Genomic DNA, 20,169 nt, shown 5'->3' with positions numbered 1-20,169 from the left:
AGCAGAGGGTTTTGGCTCTGAGTGTATTTCCAGCTTTTGCTGTGTTTATCTTTTTTGCCTACATTGGGTGGGCTGCTGTGTGGGAAAACAGGGTCACTCGCTACATTCTGTCCCAACCTCTGAACAATGACGCTGTCCATTCTGCTCGACTCTTGCCCCAGATAAGCCTGGTACTCATGCTTCCCATGTCTGAGGAGAAGAGAGGGGACAGGGGCTGGACTTTGACCTGGGGACCTCAGCCCATGCCTCTGCAGGCCTGGCGCAGTCACTGGAGTGGTCTCCAAGGAGAAAGAGGCAAAGGCAGACATCAGAACGTTGAGTTTAAACTTGTTACTACTTTAGTGATTTTTTTATATTTTTACCCAGTCATAAAATGGAGTAATTCATCCTTTTTAATTGACATACTGCATTTTCTTAGTATTATTTCTTAAAAGGTCCATTAACTATGTAAATGAAGATTGCTTTGTGTTGATTTTGTGGTTTCAAGGTTTATTTTAGACCTGTTAGAGTTTAAATAAATACAAGTATTTCTTTGGACTTCATTTGAACCTAAAAGATACTTCACATATGCTTTGTAAATGTGAGGCTTCTAACATGTATTTCATTTAATTTCATCTGTTAATGATTAAGGAAAGCATATACATCTGAGACCATGTGCTAGGAGTGAGGAGAGACAAAAACAGATGACAGTCTAGACCACCTGATTGAAATAGTGTTACATAGAGGAACAAGGAGCATGCTGAAGGGACACAGGCAGAGGGACTCAGTAGATGAAAGGAGAGTTTTATAAAGGATGTGTATTTTGAGCCTTGGCAGGTTTAGAGAGGAAGGGTGTTGGAGGCTAAGGAGGAGCCAAGGGAATTTAAAAGAAAGTGCCTGGGCAAGGAATGAGGAATGGCTGGCATGGGTATGGGTGTGGGTGTGTGAAGAAATGGGAGATGAGACTGACAAGTGGAGGTTCAGAACTGAAACACCGAAACAAGCTGAGGATCAGACCTGAAAACATCAGGAATTATCTTTATTTTGTAGGTGGCAGGAACCCATTGTAGTGTGTGAGGAGTGATAAGCCCAGACCCTTGTTTTAGGACAGTCACTGACAGCGGAAGCAAGTCTAGTTAGGCCAGAGGTGTGGAGATTGGTGACTGGAAGCCAGAGGTATCCAGTTGAGAGAGCAGTGGGAATGGAAAAGAAGGGGCTTATTCAGAAGCGTTGCCATGACATAGGCGAAGGCACGCAGGTTAGCGTCTGGAGCTGGGTAAGAAGGTCTAGAGCCCTGATGATTGGGCAGCAGGCAAGAGCTGGTGTGGGAGAATACACTCGGTGTGGTTTCCAATTTGTACATCCCAGTTTGAAGGCTCTGTGGCAGAACACATGTCAGATATGGTGTCAAGTCGCCACTGACAGTTCTGGGGGTGGGAAGAGGGGAATAATTGGTTTGCTCCCCTACCTGCCTGTAGACCTGTGTCTTTCCTCGTGAGGGTTGAGTCATCTGCTTGCCCGGTCCTTCTGTTTTCATTAGCATCATTTTGTGCACAATGGAAGAAGATAGGAGAGAGATTCCTGTGGCATGTAGCACATGCGAGACTTTTAGAATTACCTAGACAAGTGGGGCATAGTTCTGATTGCCAAGCAGTGAGTGAGTGGCGAAGCAGGTAACAAAAGTACTTTCGAAAACTTGGCAGGAAACGTAAAGTCATGACAGTGTCTTCAGAGAAGAGAGAGGTAGACTGAAGAGGTCAGAACGAGTTAAAAAGGGACAAACCAAAGGTGTCTTTACGAGACAAGGTCCCAGAGAGGCTGGGATCTGCTGGATCCTGCAGGTCCAGGTGAGCCACAGCTCCAGGTGGAAAGCTGAGGCCATCTTGGGGAAGTCTCTACCAGGCTGAGCCAGGCTCTACTTCACAGCACAGGAGGATGGGGCACCCCTCATGGGGTTGCCATGGTGACAGGAAAATATGTACTTTGATGAAAATAATCAGTGTAAAGCCCAATGTAAAATGGATGGTTTTAGCCTTGGATAGAAATAGAACTGGTTTAAGATATGGAGAACTGTTGAAGAGAAAGGCAAGCCTTTTGTGTGGCCTCACACCTGAGAACTGCTGTGCACTCAGACCCGAGTCATCCTCTCATTCCCAGTCGTCCCAAACTTTTCGTGGTTGTTAAGAATAATTCCTCATTTGAGAAAAATGCCTCAAAGCCAATATTGAATTTTTATTAACAATTAGAACAGCTGAACATGGTTCTGGTTCTATTTCATGTCATTCCCACCATGCCCATTCCAGCTGGACTCCTTCGCAGCACACACTTTGCGTCTCTGTGCACGCTGCTCTGCTGTGGCCCTTAACTTCTCTGTGCTTCCATGTCCTCAGCTGCACAGTGCAGAGAATAATGTCACCTACACTTTTAGGGAGTAGATGACATATGCATGCAAGGCACTTAGAACAACCACTGCTCTGCGAAGTTATCCTCACCTTAGACATTTTCCCACAAACCAAGCTGTTCGGTGTTTGCCAAAAAGCTTTCCACAGCTTTGTCTCCCTACTGTTTTCACAGACCACAACACACCTGGAGACCCGTGGGCTCAGCTGTCAGCAGGGCTTGGTGGGAGACGCAAGTAGCAGTGATGTGCCTGGTAGAGAAGGTGGCGATTCCGGCAAAGGTGGTGGTTCTTGGTGGACACGGGACTACAAGACAGGCAGCGGCGACGTGGTGCAATGTCATGGCGCCTCCGCTGGGATCTCGGGAGACTTGTGACAGAGCTGCTTAGGATGTTGGGAGGGCTCTGCAGGGGACTCGGGTCGGAGAGAGTCTGTGAAATGTCACTGTTACTGACTCCATGTATTACCCACAGGCCAGGGAAACGTGGATATATGGATTCCATTTGGAAGCAGAATGAATATGATTCATTCTTGGTCAACGTTCAAAAGCCAGTTAAAACAGAGTCTCTCTTCTCTCCCTCCCTTTCCACCCCCCATACACATACACACCACATGACCTTAAAACTGTTTCCTAACTTTAAAAAAAATGTACATTCGTCAGTCTTTGCCAACCCTTTTGTTTTTCAGTGTGAGATATTCACAATTTCCAGGTTTTTTTAAAGTCCAACACAAGTTTTAAAATGCTTTTGTTATAATCTGAGAGCAGAATCCTAGATTTTTACCAGTCTTCCACTATTGTATGGTTGGTTCATCCATATTTAATTTGAGAATATTTTTAGCGACTTGCCTATACTGAATCTTTCTAAAGAATTTCACTAGGGTTCCAAAGAATTAATGTCCTATCTGTTCATGTTCATAATTCATTGATTCAGTTAATATTAACTGGTGTCATTACAACAAGGTTGGGGAACAGATTGAGTAAATGTAACTCAGTTGGAGCAGCAGAAGTGGATGGGGTGGGTGGGGATAGTAGGCCAGAGCGCCCCCCGGCCAGCCACAGTGCTCTGTGTGCAGGAGAGTCAGAAGTCAGATGTTTCGCAGGCAAGGCGGGGAGTGCTGGCTACAGAGAGACTTCTGAATAGTGCCAATTAATTTTCAGATAAGGGCCGGGCGTGGTGGCTCACACCTGTAATCCTAGCACTTGGGAGGTCTAGGCGGGTGGATCATTTGAGCTCAGAAGTTCGAAACCAGCCTGAGCAAGAGTGAGACCCCGTCTCTACTAAAAATAGAAAGAAATTAGCCAGACAACTAAAAATATGTAGGAAATTAGCCGGGCATGGTGGCGCATGCCTGTAGTCCCAGCTACTCGGGAGGCTGAGGCAGGAGGATCACTTGAGCCCAGGAGTTTGAGGTTGCTGTGAACTAGGCTGATGCCACAGCACTCTAGCCTGGGCAACAGAGTGAGACTCTCTCAAAAAAAAAAAAAAAAAATTCAGATACAAACTGTTTGCAGGCCCTAGTTTTGCCAGCAGGTGGCAGACGTGGCTCACGTGCTTATGTGCCGTACGTTGGACTGACTTGGCCCGATGCTGAGCCTTGCCAGTAGTAGTGGCTAAGACTGAGCAGACAACTTTCCTTTCATCATGCGAAACCGCTTTGGTCTTCTCTGCTCTCTTATAGCCTGGTGGCATCTCTTTCCAGAGTCAGCAGAATTCCAGGACTGTGGGGCGGGAACTCAGTAGGATTGTAAGAATGTGTTCCCACCCAACTTCTCTAAGCCTCAGTTTCTCCTCTGACTAGGGAGAGTGGGGCCACTTGCTACCTTACTGGGTTATCGTGAGGAGTCAAAGTCGCCTCATGTTCATGTTCTTTTCTCTTTCTCCTTGAATAGGCGGGGGCAGCATTTCACTTTGGGGAAGCTCCAGGCACTCAGATGGCCACTCGCCAGGGCAGTGGCGAGAGCAGACAATGGCTCTCCACTGGCCACTCCGAGCTCCCAGCAATGCCCTGACCGCTGATCCTGCCAGAGGCCGCGGCAGGCGCCCAGCTTCCTAGTTGGTGCGGTCACCAGTTAGCTGCCAGGGACGGCCAGCAGCTGGCTACCCACCATGGGAATCACCTGCCTGGCTCAGCCCTCTGGGCTTGCACTTCATGGTGAGGAACTAGCATTTCCTGAGAGCGCTGACACCCTGGCATTTAAAGCCTTGGCCCGTCTCAACAGGCCAGGTGTTGTAGGTTTGTATGTGACAGTTTATGTGCCAGGTTATATATGTTGGTTGGCCTGAATGACTTCTGCAAAGACAGTGGTCAGAAATCGGGGTGCTTTGGTGACCACCACTCTCCCCCAAACCCCCTGCAGGGGGCAGCGAGAGGCCACCTTGGGACGCTGTGAGGGAGCAGGTGAAGGCAGCTCTGACGCTGCTGTGCCCGAGGCCGGGAGCTCTGGTCGGGGCCTGGCTGTGCGGTGCGGGCGGGCCTGGCCCTGCTGGGGCCCTGACGTCTGAGGACGAACTGCAGGAGAGGAACAGCAGGGAAGGGCACGGGGTTAGCACGCTCTCCCAGAGAGCACGGGGATGGGCAGGGCCACGTGTGAGGGGTGGGCACCTGGAGGACTGAGCAAGCACGTCCCCGCCTTGGCTCAGCTCTCCTGTGGACGCATGCCACAGTCACCGCGCTGCCAGGGCGCAGAAGCAGCACCCGGCCCGCACTCCCGCCACAGGCACCAACCCTGGGGCACAGCTAGGGCCAAGCAACGAGAGCAGCTTGTGGCGGAAGGCAGGGGACCGCCCTAGACAGCACCCAGCTCAGAGGCACAGATGGCTCAGACAGGGAGGGAGGGAAGGCATCTTGCCTTACGCGCCTGGGTGATGGAGCCGAAGGCACGGGGTCTGCACAGATCCCCCCTCGCCAACCAGGCCAGGTGCTCCCAGGGCCACACAGGCCACCTCTGGAGGCCTTCCTTCCTCCACGGCACACCCCGGGGCACCCAGCCCTGCCTGAAACAGTGGCGGTCACTTGGTAAACCCCATTTTGTACAGCAACACAGAATAAATCGGGTAAGGCGGCATCATGCTTTCTGAGCAAATTTAATAAAGCAAACTGTTCCTGGTGGCTACCCAGATCCTGGGTGCCATCCATTTAGGTGGCCATGGGGGACTTTTCCTGGGTGAGGGGCTAAACGCTGCCCCTTTCTGACACCCGCCAGGCCCCACCTGGTTGGAGCAGCATTCGGATCCTGCCTGGGGTGCCGGATCCTCCCTGCTCTTCGAAGGCCTCTGTCCAAGCTCCAGAGGGCTTGGAGCCTCCAGAGGGCTCCAGAGGGCCGTGGCTCCTCGTGTGGCGGGAGGCCAGCAGACAGCACAGAAGGGGCATGGCTCCTTTTATTTTTATTTTCCTCCCCTGCCTTTCCTTTTACTTAGGGGCTCTGGCACCTTTCGTACCAACAGTCAAGCTTCCCAGGGTCGAAAAGAACTCCTCCATCTCCCTCTGCAGCAGCTGGTTCCTCCGCTCCGCGTCCCCGCGCGCCCGCTCGGAGTTGCGCAGCTTGATCTCCAGCAGCACGTTCCTTTTCTTCTCCTGCTCCAGCTCCTCCTCCAGGCAGGACACGCGCCGCCTCAGGTCCGCACTGTCCTCCTCGAGTCTTGAAGACCAAGAAGAGACACCCGGTTTTAGGCTCTGGCCTGCTGGGTTTGGCCTCGGCCCTCTAGCACTCACCGCAGGGGAGGCCAGGCCTCCCGAGGACCCAGACTTTACCCGCAACAGCCCCAGCGGCTCCCCGTGGCCTGTAATCGCCCTGTCCTCATGAAATCTTAGTCCTCACTAAAATAAAGAGCACCTGCTGCGCCAGCACAGCCACCTGTCCTGCTGGGGGGTCGCCTGCCAGTTGAGGGAAGCAGCACAGGTCCCGTCAAGGCTCAAATTGTCCCCTAACCTTTGCTGTCCTGCCCCAGCCTCCCTCCTGGCTCCCCCCAGGGTCCCCATGCCCAAGCCAGACATGGCAGCTATCTGGGTAATCACTTCCATGCCTAGTATCTGCAATATATACAAAACTCTTACAATTTTTTTTTAAGAGACAGGGTCCCGCTCTGTCATCTAGGCTAGAGTACAGTGGTGCGATCACAGCTCACTGTAACCTCGAACTCCTGGGCTCAAGCAATCCTCCCACCTCAGCCTCCTGAGTAGCTGGGGCTATAGGTATGCACCACCACACCTGGCTAAGTTTTCTATTTTTTGTAGAGATGAGGTCTCACTATGTTGCCCAGGCTGGTGACAAACTCGTGGGCTCAAGCAATCCTCCTGCCTTAGCAATCCTCCTGCCTTAGCCTCCCAAAGTGCTGGGATCACAGGCGTAAGCCACCTTGCCCAGCCCACACCATGTATTTTTAAAAAGGTATCTTATTTATGGTCTCTGTCCCCCTGCCCCCTAAATAAGAATGCAGGCAGATATTTTGATCAATTGGGGCCACAGCTGTGTCCCCAGCACCCAGCACAGTGTCTGGGACTTTACAGACAACAGATTCTCTTTGGGGACTGCACGAAGGGAGGCTGGCTCCCAACCAGGTTAGGCAGGACACTGAGCCACTCCCGTCCCCATCCAGTGACTCTGTATGTGCCCAGGACAGGGCCCATATTCCCCAAGGCCTGGGCAGGATGGGTGCTAGTCCCCCACCTTCCCTCCTGTGCTCAGAGACCCTCCTCACTCGACATCCTCCCTCCCTCCAACCAGGACGACAACCCCTCTGCAAGGGCTACCACTGCTGTCCCTTTCCTCTGGGGACCGCGTCTTCCCTCCAGCCCCGGAGCAGGGGTTCATACACGCCGAGGAGGTTCCCAGGCACTCTGGAGGTGCCGAGCCCTGCCACCCACTGACCACTTAGTCCTCAGGACAGATGGGGGAGATCACTGGCACAGGGAGCTGCCGGGGACACTCAGCCGACACCTGGTGGGGCCGAACTCCAGCCCAGGCAGTCTGAGCAGAGCCACCAACAGCACTGCATCCTCCCTGAGGAGCCGTGCCCGCGCCCGCGGCTCTGCAGACAGCCGGGAGAGAGACGCCGCCTGCCGCCGGCCGCGGGCAGCCTTCTGTACAGTGAGACGTCCAGCCCCGCGGCTTTCGTGCCGGAGCTCAGTTACCGCCTGGCACCGGGTCTGTGGAGGGCGCCACGGCTCCTCTGCCTGGCGAATTCCAGACCAGGGCCTACATTCTCGGGTCTCCCCAACAAGGCTACACCCCGGGCACACCTGCGCCGGTTCCTTGCTCCTCTGCTCAGCCCGTGCCTTGGTCCTCCCAGTCCTGGCTCAAGCATTGCCTGCCATGACCTCCCCCATGGCAGGGGCCTCTGCTCTCAAGGTCCCCCTTCCATCTCTCCCCTGCCCCCACTTGGCCTGGGCGTGCCTGGCACTCCCTGGTGCCCAGGACACGGCTGTCAGCAGAGCAAGGGCCCAGGGCTGCCATTCCAGCTTCTGGTGGAAACCCCAGGCTCAAACGGCCGCAAGAATGCCTTCCACCCACTCCCGTCCCTGCTGGAGAAAGGACACCTCAAACCCGCCCCCATGTGGGCCCTGGACACAGGGCAGCCAGCTGCTGGGACCTGGGGCCAGCGTGGCTGAGGGGCCTGAGGCGCTGACAGGAGCCCAGTGCGGTCTGCCCTTGACCCCAGCGGAAGAACCTGGCCCCTGCAGCCCCCTGGATAGCGCCAGCGAGCTGTGATGTGCGTGGGAGGCTGCCTCGGCACGGAAACTGGGTTCTGACCGCAGTCCGCGCCCCTGCCTGGCCTGGGGCCTCCGAGCACAGCACCTGAGCTAGTGGGCTCTGCATGGGACAGCCCGGGCCCTGCCTCTACTGGGCCTGAACCCCCCTTGGCAAAGGCACCGGTGCCCTCAGCAGGTATTCCTGGAGCTGCCTGCCTGCCAGGCCAGCCAGCGCCAGAGCCTTCCAGAGACAGGTCCCCGCCGCCGCCCCCTTGTCCCCAGCGCCGCGGCTCCCGCCCGCCTGCCCAGGCCTGCTGTCAGGGCCAGCGGGGCACAGCGCTCCAGCAAGGGGGCCCGCGCGGCCCTTACCTTTTCATACTCAGCTCATACTCAGCCCTCTGCCGGCTCAGCTCCCCCCTGAGCTCCGAGACCAGGCCCTGCAGCGCCTCGGAGCGGCGCGCGCGTTCCCGGACCGGGCTGCCCGGCTCCCTGGGCTCGCGGCCGCCCGCCTCGTCCGCGCTGCGGCCGGGGCCCGGGGAGTGGCGGTCCTCGCTGTCGCTGGGGAGCGGGGACGGCTCCAGGGCCCACTCGGCGTGCAGCGAGCTGCGGGCCGACGAGTCGCTGGCGCGGCAGGCCGTGCAGCTGCTGAGCGAGGCCCCCGCCGAGGCCTCGCCCCACGACGGCCAGGACCACGCGCTGCTGGCCGCGCTGGGCGTGCCGGGCGCCAGGCTGGGCGGCGGCACGTTGTCGTAGGTGGAGAGTCTCTGCGCGGAGTCCGAGTCCGGGAGCCGGTCTCCCGACGAGGCCCGGCGGTGGCCGCGCAGCGTGGACAGCCCGTTCATGAGCCAGTTCCCGCCCGAGGAGATGATGGGCACCTCCAGGGACGAGCCAACCCCCTTCGGGCTCACGGACCCGGACCCCGGCTGCCGGAAGGACGACTTCCAGCCGGGCAGAGTCTGCACCTTCTTCGCGGGGCCGGCGGGTGCGGGGCGGCTGCCCAGCCCCGTGGAGGAGGCCCTGGCCAGCACGGCCGCGGCGGCCCGGTCCAGAGACGAGGTCCTTTGCGCGGGCAGAGCGGGGCCGCCGGGCCCTCCCTGGCTGTCCCTCGAGACCTCCTCGGGGCCCCAGCCCACTGCGCAGTGCGGGCCCCCGCGCGGGGCGGCGGGCGCTGGCGGGGCCGAGGCGCTGAAGAGCTGGCTGTGCTTGCGGATGAGGACGGTCATCAGGTGCTGCACGAGGGAGGTGCCTGCAGTGAGAGGAGGCCTCGTGTGGGCGCGGGAGGGAGCTGCAGCCCCGCCGCCGCCTGGGCCTGCGCCCAGAAGCAGGCGGACCTCCACACCCCAAATCCAGGGGCGATGGGACAGCGCCCAAGAAGGGCCTTCCCCAGACGCGGCCTCCAGCAGGGAGGAAGCGCCGTGCCCGGCAGCACTACCCGCCGCTGCCAGGAAGCGCAGACACCAGTCGAGGCCGCAGGAGGCAGAGCCCCGCAGCAAAGGAAGGGCCTCGGTGTCTGTCCAGCTGCCCCAGCCCTCCCGTTTCCCACTGCCAAGCCAAGACCACAAGCCAGGGCGGTCTGCGGGCACGGAAGGCTGAGTGCCTGAGTGGGCCCTCCCGCTGAAACCAACTAGGAATCCTGGAAACATGGAGCAAGGATTCCCAGGCCCAAGCACCAGGCGAGGCAGGCAGGTGCTGCAGGCAGGGCAGGCCTTCACACCAGCAGCCCGGCAGGCGGGAGCCAGCACAGCTCTTCCTGGCCACGCCAGACCTGGGGCCAGGACCCAGCAAGGACAGGCCCAGGTGCTGCCCTGGGCAAAGGCACCTGGGAGACCAGAGCAGCCGTCCACGGGCTGGGAGCAGTGCTGTAGCTTCCTTGCCGCCTGCACGGTGCCCTCTGGCATGTGTGGCTGACTGGCCTCTGGTGAGTCACTTCACCTCTCCTGGCCTATTTCCTTATCTGTAAAATGGGGCATGGCCACAGCATGGGCTGGTCGTGAGACTGAAATTAGGTGATACACATACAGTTCTCAGTAGCATCATACTGAAAGCTCATGCTGCCGTTGGTTTTTTTTATCATTATTTATCATAGAGGAGAAATTCTCCAGGGCTTGCAAAACTCCAACATTCAGGACTCTATGGCAATGACTTTATCATAAAAGTAAAGCACAAACATCTGTGTGTGTTCAAGGGCAAGAGTGCTGACTGCTCCCACCCTCCCCCAGTCTCTCCTGTCACAGCAACCGGTGGCCACTCTAACTGCGCCCGATGACCTGCTGCTGCCAGTCACAGGGCAAAGTTCCTTTTCCTTTTGCAGCTGGACCCATGGAGGTGGGGGAGTGAGAGGCTCCTGCCAAGTCCCCAGAGATGGAGACGCCACCTGAGCCATCCCTCCTGCAGGCCTGGCCCTGGGCTGGGCTGGTTCTGAGGACTTGCCCAGACTGCAGCAGCCCCCACAACCCCCAGGCATGCCTCCCTCATCACCTTCCATGATGGTCACTGGGTCTTCTATCTGTGGTCGTAGAATGTTAGGTCCAAAAACAGTTGCTAAGTTCTGGACACTCATCTTGTTGACGTTTGAGTGGGACTGAACTTCATCCAGAAACCTGCAAAGAAAGGAAGAAGCACTTGGTGAAGAAGCAAATTCTAATGCCCAGCCTGCTGGGAGCTGCCTGGACCCCACGCCCAGCCTTACTGCCCGTGGGCTTTGGCTGCCGGGCACAGCCTGCCCCTGCCAGGCTCAGATGAGGGCAGAGCCTCCCCTGGGGTCCCAAAGGGCCATCAGGAGCAAAGGCCACTGGGGCAAGGGCACCTGGCTTGCATGGAAGGAGGATGCATGACCTTCCAGCCTGCAGTGGGAGTGCCCTGGAAGGCCATGCCAGCATGCCCCTCCCGGAGCCTGAGGGGACCAGGAAGGGCTGTGGTCAAGGGGCAGACACCTGGGGGAGCAGGATGGTGAGAGGTTCTCAGGAGGGACAGAGGGTATGTCCCTTTTGGAATGATCCACTTGGGACTGTTTAGAACCACCTGCTCCCACGAGACCATAAGTTCCTTGAGCTCAGGGCATGCTCTTCACACTCCCCACTGGCTGCACACCCGGTGAGGCTGTGCGGGGGTGCAAGCCAGGCCCCTCTGTCAGTGGGGCTGTGTGCATCGGGGGGTGAGCAGGTATAAGAGGGGGCAGTCCCCCCCCATGCCACTTACTTGCAGATATATCTAAGCAGGTTGTAATTGGCCTGAGGAAGGTTGCTCACTTGTTTAGCCAACTCCAGAGTCCCCTTGGGAAGGAAGGAGAAAAACACAGAATTTCAGACACAGCCTGCCTGGACAGGCCTGGGGGAAGGGTGGGCAAGAAGCCGGTGGCCCATGCGCCCAGCCCTGGCCCAGCAGGCTCCACCACTGACAGGCTATGGCCTCTTGGGGAGCTGACTTGCTTTTGGGAAGCTGGTTAGAGGGGTGAGCCTCTGCTGGGCCACGGAGGAATGTCAGGGCCAGCATTCAGCCCACTTATCAAGGCACAAATATTTGCCAGGTAACAACCCCTTGTCTCCCGCACAGCCATAGGAAGGCAAACAGTCCACCCAGCCCCGAGCCGCAGACTCGGCCTCTGAGGCTGCAGACTCAGGGGCTGCAGACCGGCCTCTGTCCTGGGGCAGCTCACGCTCTTCTGGGAAGGAGGCGGGACATAGTAGATAAAAGGTGCCCTAGTTTCCGTGCCCCATGGCAGGCCTGGGGGCCTGAGTCAGACATGGGGATGGGTGGTGGAGTAGGAGTCCCTGCAGTATGGCAGCCAGGGCTGGGCACCTGGACCAACCCAGGGAAGCCCCTTCCACGGAGCAGGCCTCTAGCCGGGATCCATGTGCCACGAAAATTCATGAAAAGTCAGAGTTTGTGTCCTGACTGCCTATGCCGCTGCCCGGCCAGCCCACCTCCCAGGATAGGTCCCCAGGAGCCACTGACCTCCCCCTCATCCTTGGTGAGCAGCTGGGCGCAGCTGAGGAAGTCCTCATACCTGGCGAAGGGGACCACAGGCTCGGGGAGCTCCCGCAGGTAGAGCTTCAGCAGGGAGGCCACCGTGTGCACGTCCGTGGTGCTAAGGGTGAGAAGGGACAAGTATGAGGCCGGGGACACCAGGGAACTGCAGGAGTGACCAGCACCTCCACCCCCCCAGGGGCAGTCTCTGCTCTCAGGCCCGTGTGTGCACACGGGGGCTGCATAGGCAGCCGACGGCTCCGGTCAAGGAAGGCCCGGCTGCTTCCCGGAGCACCAGCCGGGCTGCCAGGGCTGCAGAGGAAGACCAAGGCCCTGTGGCTGGGAGCTCCAGCTCCCCTGAGTCCCACGTCTCTGTCAGTCTGACAGGGACAGCACCTCTCCGCCAGGGTGGATGCTCTGGGCCAGGGGGCACGCAAGACCTGTGTAGCTCGCAGGGGAGGGCCTGGTGGGAGCAGATGTGGGAGCCGCCTCTCCCTGGGGTGGGAACAGCTGTCCTGCAGGCCCCACTAGGTGCTGTTCCAGCTCAGCCTGCATCTGCTCTCCTGGGCTCGCCCTTGGCTGGACGTGGGGAGCTGTGCCAAAGGCACCCGCCACGCAGAGCTGCCGGCTCCTTGGTGGAGAGCAGGTGTCTGGGCACTGGCCATCAGGGGCAGGTTAGAGGTCAGGCCCGTTCCCCAGACCCTGGGCTCCTGTGCTCACTGCCCCACTCCAGCACCCCAAGTCCACTCCAGGCCTTGGTCTCCTGCTCTGGGAGCCACCCAGCTGAGGATGGTGGGGCCCGGACCTAGATATTCTCCCTCCCCGGGTGTGTCCAGGACGCAGGGAAGCTGGGCTCTGCGGTTCAGTGCCCATGCTGGATGCATCCCAAGCCATATCTGGGCCCCGGTAGCTCATCTGTTTGTCTAAGGCCCTGGATGAAAATCCTGGACCTGCACCTGCCGCAGGGGAGGAACTCAGGAAAGGTGGGCCTGGGGCCAGGAGACCTCGCTGTGCCACTGATGTGTGATGTGGCCCTGGCCGAGTCCCATGCTGGTGTGTCCATTCTGCCCTGACATTTGGGACTCTGGGGTTTCATAGGCCCATGTGCACCCCACATCCACACACCTGGGGCCCTTCCCTGCCTCAAGCCCAGTGGCTCTTGACCCCTGGGCCCCAGCCAGGCATGCCCCTGCTCACACCTCCACTGCCTTCTCCCAGGTCGCCTTCTCTGCCCGCACCTCTGGGTGCCTACAGCCCCTTCCCCACTGGGGCCCCTCGTGTTCCACAGCAGCCTCTGTATGAGCCGGAACCAGGAGAGGAGGGGGAGGGACAGCAGCCAGGTCATCAGGTTTGCCCTGTAGAGGGACAGGTGCCAAAGCAGAGAAGCGTGGGCAGAGCCGGCAGCATCCCTCATCTCCCCACTGCTGCAGGTGGCCTGCCCTGGGCACGTGGGTGCAGGCAGAGCGGTCCCTCCATGCTGCGGACCTCCCTGCCACATCCCTGCCTGGAGCCCACTCCACAGCCAGGGCCCTGCAGAGTCCTACTGCTCAGCCCCACCCCCCACGCCCCTAGATCTCCACTGTCTGCTTCCCAGCTCCTGCAGGTGCCTGTGCTGCGAGCCCGCCCCTGCCCCCACAGCCGCCATGAACCCAGGCCTCCCCACCCGCCAGCACCCCAGGATGACGCTCCACAGCCTGTGCCCCACGGCGTCCAGCTGGGTGGATGCTGCGTGGGGGAGGGGTGGGGCAGCAGCTGGTCAGTGGATGCAGGGCCTGGCCCGGCCGATTCTGCCACCCTCCTGTCAGCCAGTGAGGCACTCAGCCTCAGCCGTGGCGCCTCTTCAGTCCCAAGGGCCCCTCGCTCATGCCAACACGGGCGTCCACCTACAGCACAGCCCCAGCCTCCTGCCGCGCCCACCACCTTACTGTCCTAGAACCCACTGTCCCCTCTGCAGCCTGGCCCACACTCCCCGTCACCCATTTCCCTCCTCTGCCTGGCCCAGGCCCGCCTCCCGCCTCACTGGCCTCTCAGAGCCAGGAAGCGCCCACCCTGGCCTTCTGGAAGGGCCTGGGCCTTCTCGGAGCTCCTACCTGGGAGCCCCACCCAGCCTGCAACGCCCTGTGTTAAGTCCTGACTGCCAGGGCCGGTCCCGGCTCCCCCGACGTGTCTGCCTGTTTGGGCTCCCTTAGCATGTCGCTTCGCAGGGCACTCTGCCCACTCCTCGCCTCCCCAGGACTCCTGCCCCAATGGACAGGAGGTGAGTGAAGTTGAAGGAAAAGGGTTGCTGCCAGGACTCCATGGAGTGCCGAGGGTCTGGCACAGAGGAGACCCTCCTTGGTGCTCAGCAGTAACGTGGACAGCCCGGGAGAGCTGCCAAAGCCCAGCCTGGGGCAGTGGTGGGAGGGGCAGGAACAGGACAGCTGGGGTCACTGAGGCTTCCAGGCCTGGTGGGGGTTTTATGGGGGAGGGGCCCAGGACTTTGGGCTGGAGGGGATGTTCTTACGGAGGTATGCAGGGAGGTGAGGAGGCTTCCTGGGGAACGGGGGCCAAGGATGAAAGTCGACACCCCAGCAGGTGGCAGGCTGGAGTCTGGGAGAGCTCCCTTCTGGGACTCTGCAGGTGGGCACAGCCACAAGGCCAGAGGAGCTGCCACAGAGGAGGCAGAAAGCAGGACAGGAAGGCCTCAGATACCCCAGAGGAGCTTCTAATGGGAGAGGGCACTGCAGCCCAGGACGGCTGTGGGGTGTGGGGGTCACTGCTGAGAAGGTGGGGTGGGGGGACAAGCTTGGAGATGGGCCTCCAGACACAGGCCCTGAAGAGCAGGAGTGGCCAGGCAGGAAGGCAGACAGGAGAAGGCACGTCCAGGAAGCAGGGACAGCCCGCCCCACACTGCTAAGAGCCCAGGGGTCAGGTCTGTAATCTGGGGTACAGAACACCCTGTGGGGGGCCAGCAGGTGGGCAAGGCAGGGAGGGCAGCCAGGCTGAGCACATGGAGAATGCGCACAGTGGCGTGTCAAGTGGAGACATGGCCTGGTGGGAGAGGCTTAGCCAGCCTGCAGCCACCGCACACAGCTCCGGTGGAGTTTAAGTAGGGCAGTGGCGAGGTCTGCTCTGCGTCTGCAGGCACCCTTCACGTGCTATCATCAGGCACCAGGGCAGTGCATCTGATCCTGGGAGCTTCTAAAAGTCCATGTTCTCAGGCCCTGCCCATGTGGCATCATTTGAAGCAATTTCCAACCCTAAGTTACTTGGAGCCACATAGGCACAGGAAGGAAGAGATATGGCTGGCAGAGGGTCGGAGTGGACCACAAGCTCCCTGAGAGTCAGCCCTGGGATGGAGCTCAGGAGGCTGGAGCTGAAGGGACCCTGTGCCCTATCTAGGCTCCACATCTAAGGGAAGTACCTGACCAACTCTTGTAGCTGTGGCGGGGGGTCTGGGGAGGAGCTGGATGGACGGGGAGGTTCTGCCCTGGGAGGCCCTGGCTGCCTGTGAGTGGCAGCCAGGCCCTGGTGGCCGGTCCTGGGGCACAGGTGGGCCTCATCTGTGAGGGCAGATCTGAGGAGAAAGGACAGAAGCTCCACGGAGGCTAGAGTTGGCTTGGTGCAGAAAGAACTTTCTATGGAAAACGGCCCCCCAATGGATGGGGTGCTGTCAGGGAGAAGAGAGCCCCCAAACAGCCCTGGGGTGGGGAAAAGCCACGGCTCCCCCACTTGCAGCTCCTGGGCCGTGAGTACAGCTGACCCCACCAAGGCAGGGCCCCGAGGCCGGGGTAAGTCCCTTATGATGGATTAGGAGGCTAATGGCCCCAGGACAGGTGGAGGAGATCTGCCTCCTGTCCCTGAGATCTGAGGGCATGGCGAGCTGCTGCACCGTCCTGTCACCGACAGAGCCTGGGGAGAGTCGCCCAAGGAAGCACAGCCCAAACACAGACCTCGCAGGAGCCTGGAGTGCTGGATACAGCCGTGCCTGAACCACTCCAGCACAGCAGCCGGCAGGGCCCTTGTTTCTGCAGGGTCAGGGTGGTGGGCGTGTGCGTAGAAGCTGCCAGAACGGCTGTGAGCCGCTGGGTTTGTGGCAGGCACCACCCTGAGAGGAGACCTAGGGCTGCCAGAGTGAGTTTGTGGCCTATGCTCTGCCCGCCAGGAGGGCGGCGAGCGCCGTGTGCCAACGTGGGCAGCCATCCCGCCCACCGTCCCGTTGCCCAGCCTCCTGGGTGGGCCCGCCCGCCACTGGAGCTGGAGCTCTGGGCAGGAGCCCTGCAGGGGCTCCATCACTGTCCCCTGCCCCGAAGCTCACCTGTCAAACAGCGGCTTCTCTCCACAGTCAAAGGAGTCCTGCAGGTCCCTCACCAGGTTGGCCTGGCCCGGCATGCGGAAGAGCCCCTCCTCGGCGAGCCCGCGCTCCCGGATGAAGTCCACACACTGCTCCACCAGCAGCGGGGCCAGGCGGGGGCCGTACTTCCGCTCGTGGCGCACCGTGTCCTCCAGGCGCTGCCCAAAGATCCCTGGGCACAGAGAGGAGCTGGTCACACCCTCGCCCCCCGCTGTGTGGGCCAGAAGGCACCTGGGGCCAGGGAGGCAGTGCTGCTGTTGGGGCCCGGGAAGCCCATCGCAGGCGGGGAGGACGCGACAGAGAGCAGGCGGAGCCGTGGCGCGTGGCCTGGCCCGGCCTGAGCTCCGAGCCAGGACGCGGTGCTCAGGGCGCGGGCGCCACGCCGTCCACCCGTCTGCAGACGCTGCAGGTGGGCGCCGTGGACGCCCCGGCGGCGGCAGGTGAAGCGACGCCCGCGAGCGCTGGGGAAGGCGGAGCAGCCCGCGCGCACCTGCCGCACCTGCTGCACGCGGGGACGGCGCTGCCGCGGGAGCCGGAGAGCGGCCCCTCAGACACTGAAAACAGGGTTCCCGTCCGCGCGCCAGGAGCCCGCTTCTGGGTTCACAGCAGCGAAAGCCGCGTCCTGACGAGACTGGCACACGCACGCTCACCGCGCCGCGGCTCGGGCAGCCCCCGCGCGGACGGGCGGGCGCAGGGGCTGCGGGCACGGCGACGGGCTGGGCTCAGCCTTCCAAGGGACAGGCACCCCGGCACCTGCTACAACTTGGATGGACCCGGAGAACGTGACGTGAGCAAACCACGCACACACGGACAGGCACCGTGCGAGCCCACTCAGGAGGAACCACAGCGACAGAGTTCAGCAAGGCGGAAGTGCAGGGCGCCGGCGGGGGCTGGGCCGGAGACCCGCGTTAGCATTTCACGGGCGGGGTTGCGGTTTCGCAAGGTGAAAAGGGTTCTGGAGGTGGACGGTGCTGATGGTTGTGTGACAATCTGAATGACCTTAATGTTGCAGAACTGTATACTTTAAAATGGCGAAGACAGTCAATTTCATTAGGTATGTTTTATGAACATTAACAAATAACAAATAACAAAAATTGAAAAACAAAAAACATAATCAGAAGCAAAAGAAACCAGACCCCGGCCACACGCTGCCACCCCATTTCCGTGAAGGTAAGCAGCAGGCCAAACTATCTGTGCTGTCAGGCCAGGACATAGCCACCTTGGTGGGTCAGTGAGCAGAAGGGGCCTGGGGACTTCTTGGGCACCAGTAACGCTGTCTCAGGACACTGCTGACCCAGTCCCCTTCACCTTTAGAAAATTCACTGTGCAGCATGCTACACTTCAGTAACACTTTCAGTAACAGTTACTTCAGTAACAGGGAGGGAGGGAAGGAAAGGAAGGAAGGAAGGAAGGAAGGGAGGGAGGGAGGGAGGGAGGGAGGGAGGGAAAGGAAGAAGAGAGAAAAGGATGCAAAGCACTGGACACAGGACAGGAGGGCAGATGAGAGACAGAGGTAGAGAAGAAGAAGGCAGATTCCACCATGCAGGGGCTGCTTTAAAATAAGACCTGTCAGTCCCGGCCGGATGCGGTGCCTGGCACAGGGCTGGACACGGCGAAGGCTCCTCCCCTGCCCAAGACACAGTGCATAGAACTTGGGGAATGCAGACTCCTCCCTTCAAGAAAACTCACCCATGTGGGCCATGCCTGGTGGATGCCATCAGTGCTTCAGGGAGAAGTGTGAGTGCACGTGTGTTTGTGCACATGTGCTGCATGTGCCCGTGTGTGCATATATGCATATGTGTGCATGAGGGCTTGCATGTGGGCTTGTGTGTACACATGTGCATGTGCATATGTGTATATGTGCACATGTGGGCTTGTGTGCGTGCATATATACATGTGTGTGCTTGTGGGCTTATGCATGTGCATATATGCATGTGAGGGGCTTGTGTGTGTGCATGTGTGTGCATGTGGGCTGTGTGTGTGTGCATGGGCATGCACATGTCAGGGGTGTGTGTGTGAGGAGAGTGTGTTGAAGTGGCTAACATGTGGCTAACACATGGTGCTCCGGTGCCAGGCGCTGTTCTGAGCACACTACACACTGCCCTATATTTAATCCTACACAGCTTGTTACCTTAGGACTATTACTTTCATCATCATCCTCATCTTGACTTCTCAGATGAGCAAAGTGAGAGGCAGAGGGGTTTAAGAACACGCCCAAGCTCTCTCCGCATGTGGCAAGGTCAAGGTTCAAACCAGGCAGTCAGGCTCCAGGTGTGGAGAATGTTCTAGGCCACACTGCCACTTGCCCTCACACTGGTGTGCACACACCTAAGTGAGGCGTCTGCCACCCAGCCCTGCTCCCCTGTTGCTCCCTAGCAGTCCCTAGGACGTGGGTATCTGGGCCACAGGCAGAGGCGCAGAGGCTGCGGCCCTGACAAGGAGAGGAGGCGCCGCCCCTGCCCCCGGGGTGGGCCCAACGGGTCAGTCAGCAGCCTTGAGCACAGCATGGGGCCTGCTGGCCACCTGGGGTAGCTCTGAGAAGCTTGTCCATGGAGGCCCCAGGGCCACCACTCACTGTGTCCTGGCCTCTCCACCTGCTCTGGGGACACCGAGCCCCTGCTCCCTCTCACCTCGCTCAGAGCTCAACAACCCACACCCAACAATGCACCACGTGGGTCTGTCCAGAGATGTGCCTATTTAGCTCATAGGATGTTTGAAACATTTTTAAATTAGTTATTTAAGACCAAGAGATTTCATATAAAATCTGGATTCCCAGCTTCTCCTGAAAAGCCTGCAGATACGGTGGCACAGGCCTGAGTTCCCAGATGGCAACGCTGGTGGAGCTCAGTGGCCTCTGTGCCCTGTGAAAGCAGACACAGTGCCACTCTCTGCAGTGCCCACCACTCCTGCTGCCTCCCACCTGGTGCACACTCCACCCACACGGCCGGCCAGCTGTTCATTCCCCTCTTCCGCTCTGACCTCTGGGGCACAGCCTTCCCCCAAGGACACTGGGGTCAGGATAAGTGGGGAAGGGGTCCTGACCCACAGAAGGTAGACCTGGGAAGCCATGCCTGTCATGACGTGGGGCACCTGCTAGGACCTCAAATGAGCAGGTAGAGGACATGGGGCACCGGGGAATGCCCACAGGCAGAGGGTCCCAAGCGGGGAGGGGCCTGCTTCCTGCCTCCCTCCGTACTCACACACGCACACATACGCCTTCCCTGCAGCTGCACCCACTACCTGGGTGTCAGGACTGCACCTGCATCTGCACTGCCAGGCCCGTGCGTGGGCCTCTTTCCTCTCCAGTCTGTGCAGATTTGCTACCAGCGCTTGGAAACAGCTTGGGCATCTCTCATATACAGCTGTCCCGGTCCTCCGCCCAGCATCCCGGCTGCCATCCTCACAGTTTCAGGAAGCTCCCTTCTGCTGGGTCCCTTGAGTGCCCGGGGTCGCCTCCCTCTCTCCAGTGCCGAGCCCATGCTGGAGTGGAGGGAACATGCCGTCCAGGGCCATCTCCCATCCCCAGTCACTGCACTCAGCTCCCTACCCTCAGCTCTTAGGGGACTGAAGGCCACAGCTGGAGAAGAGACACCAAGGAAAAGAATTCCCAGTTCTCTCCGGAGACCCACAAAGCTTGGTAATGCCACCCAGCCTCCTTTTGGCTCCAGCCCTTCCTGCTCTCCCACCTCCTGTCCCCAGGACACCGGCCAGCCATCTGTCCAGCCATCTGTCCATCACTCCTGCACTCTGCAGCGCCCTGCCTGGGTCCCAGGGAGCTTTAGAGCTGCTCCAAGGGCTGTA

General features: G+C 59.4%; 1 protein-coding gene across 1 annotated transcript in view; it reads right to left on the bottom strand.

Moving 5' to 3' along the window:
* Positions 1 to 5,448: 5,448 nt before the first annotated feature.
* LOC105860105 (rho GTPase-activating protein 22) overlaps positions 5,449 to 20,169 on the bottom strand; it is a 28,991-nt gene continuing 14,270 nt past the window's right edge. Inside the window, exons 2-7 of the mRNA XM_012744580.2 lie at positions 16,333 to 16,540; positions 12,024 to 12,156; positions 11,268 to 11,341; positions 10,548 to 10,669; positions 8,439 to 9,315; positions 5,449 to 6,018 (exon numbers count right to left, since the gene is read on the bottom strand). Of these exons, the coding sequence (XP_012600034.2) occupies positions 5,790 to 6,018; positions 8,439 to 9,315; positions 10,548 to 10,669; positions 11,268 to 11,341; positions 12,024 to 12,156; positions 16,333 to 16,540 (1,643 nt within the window). The 3' untranslated portion in view covers positions 5,449 to 5,789. The remainder of the gene's footprint in view (positions 6,019 to 8,438; positions 9,316 to 10,547; positions 10,670 to 11,267; positions 11,342 to 12,023; positions 12,157 to 16,332; positions 16,541 to 20,169) is intronic.

Source organism: Microcebus murinus, chromosome 14, assembly GCF_040939455.1.
Source record: "Microcebus murinus isolate Inina chromosome 14, M.murinus_Inina_mat1.0, whole genome shotgun sequence".
NCBI classification, from domain to species: Eukaryota; Metazoa; Chordata; class Mammalia; order Primates; family Cheirogaleidae; genus Microcebus; species Microcebus murinus.
Note: the sequence above shows the minus strand (reverse complement) of the source record. Positions and strands in the feature narration are given on the sequence as shown.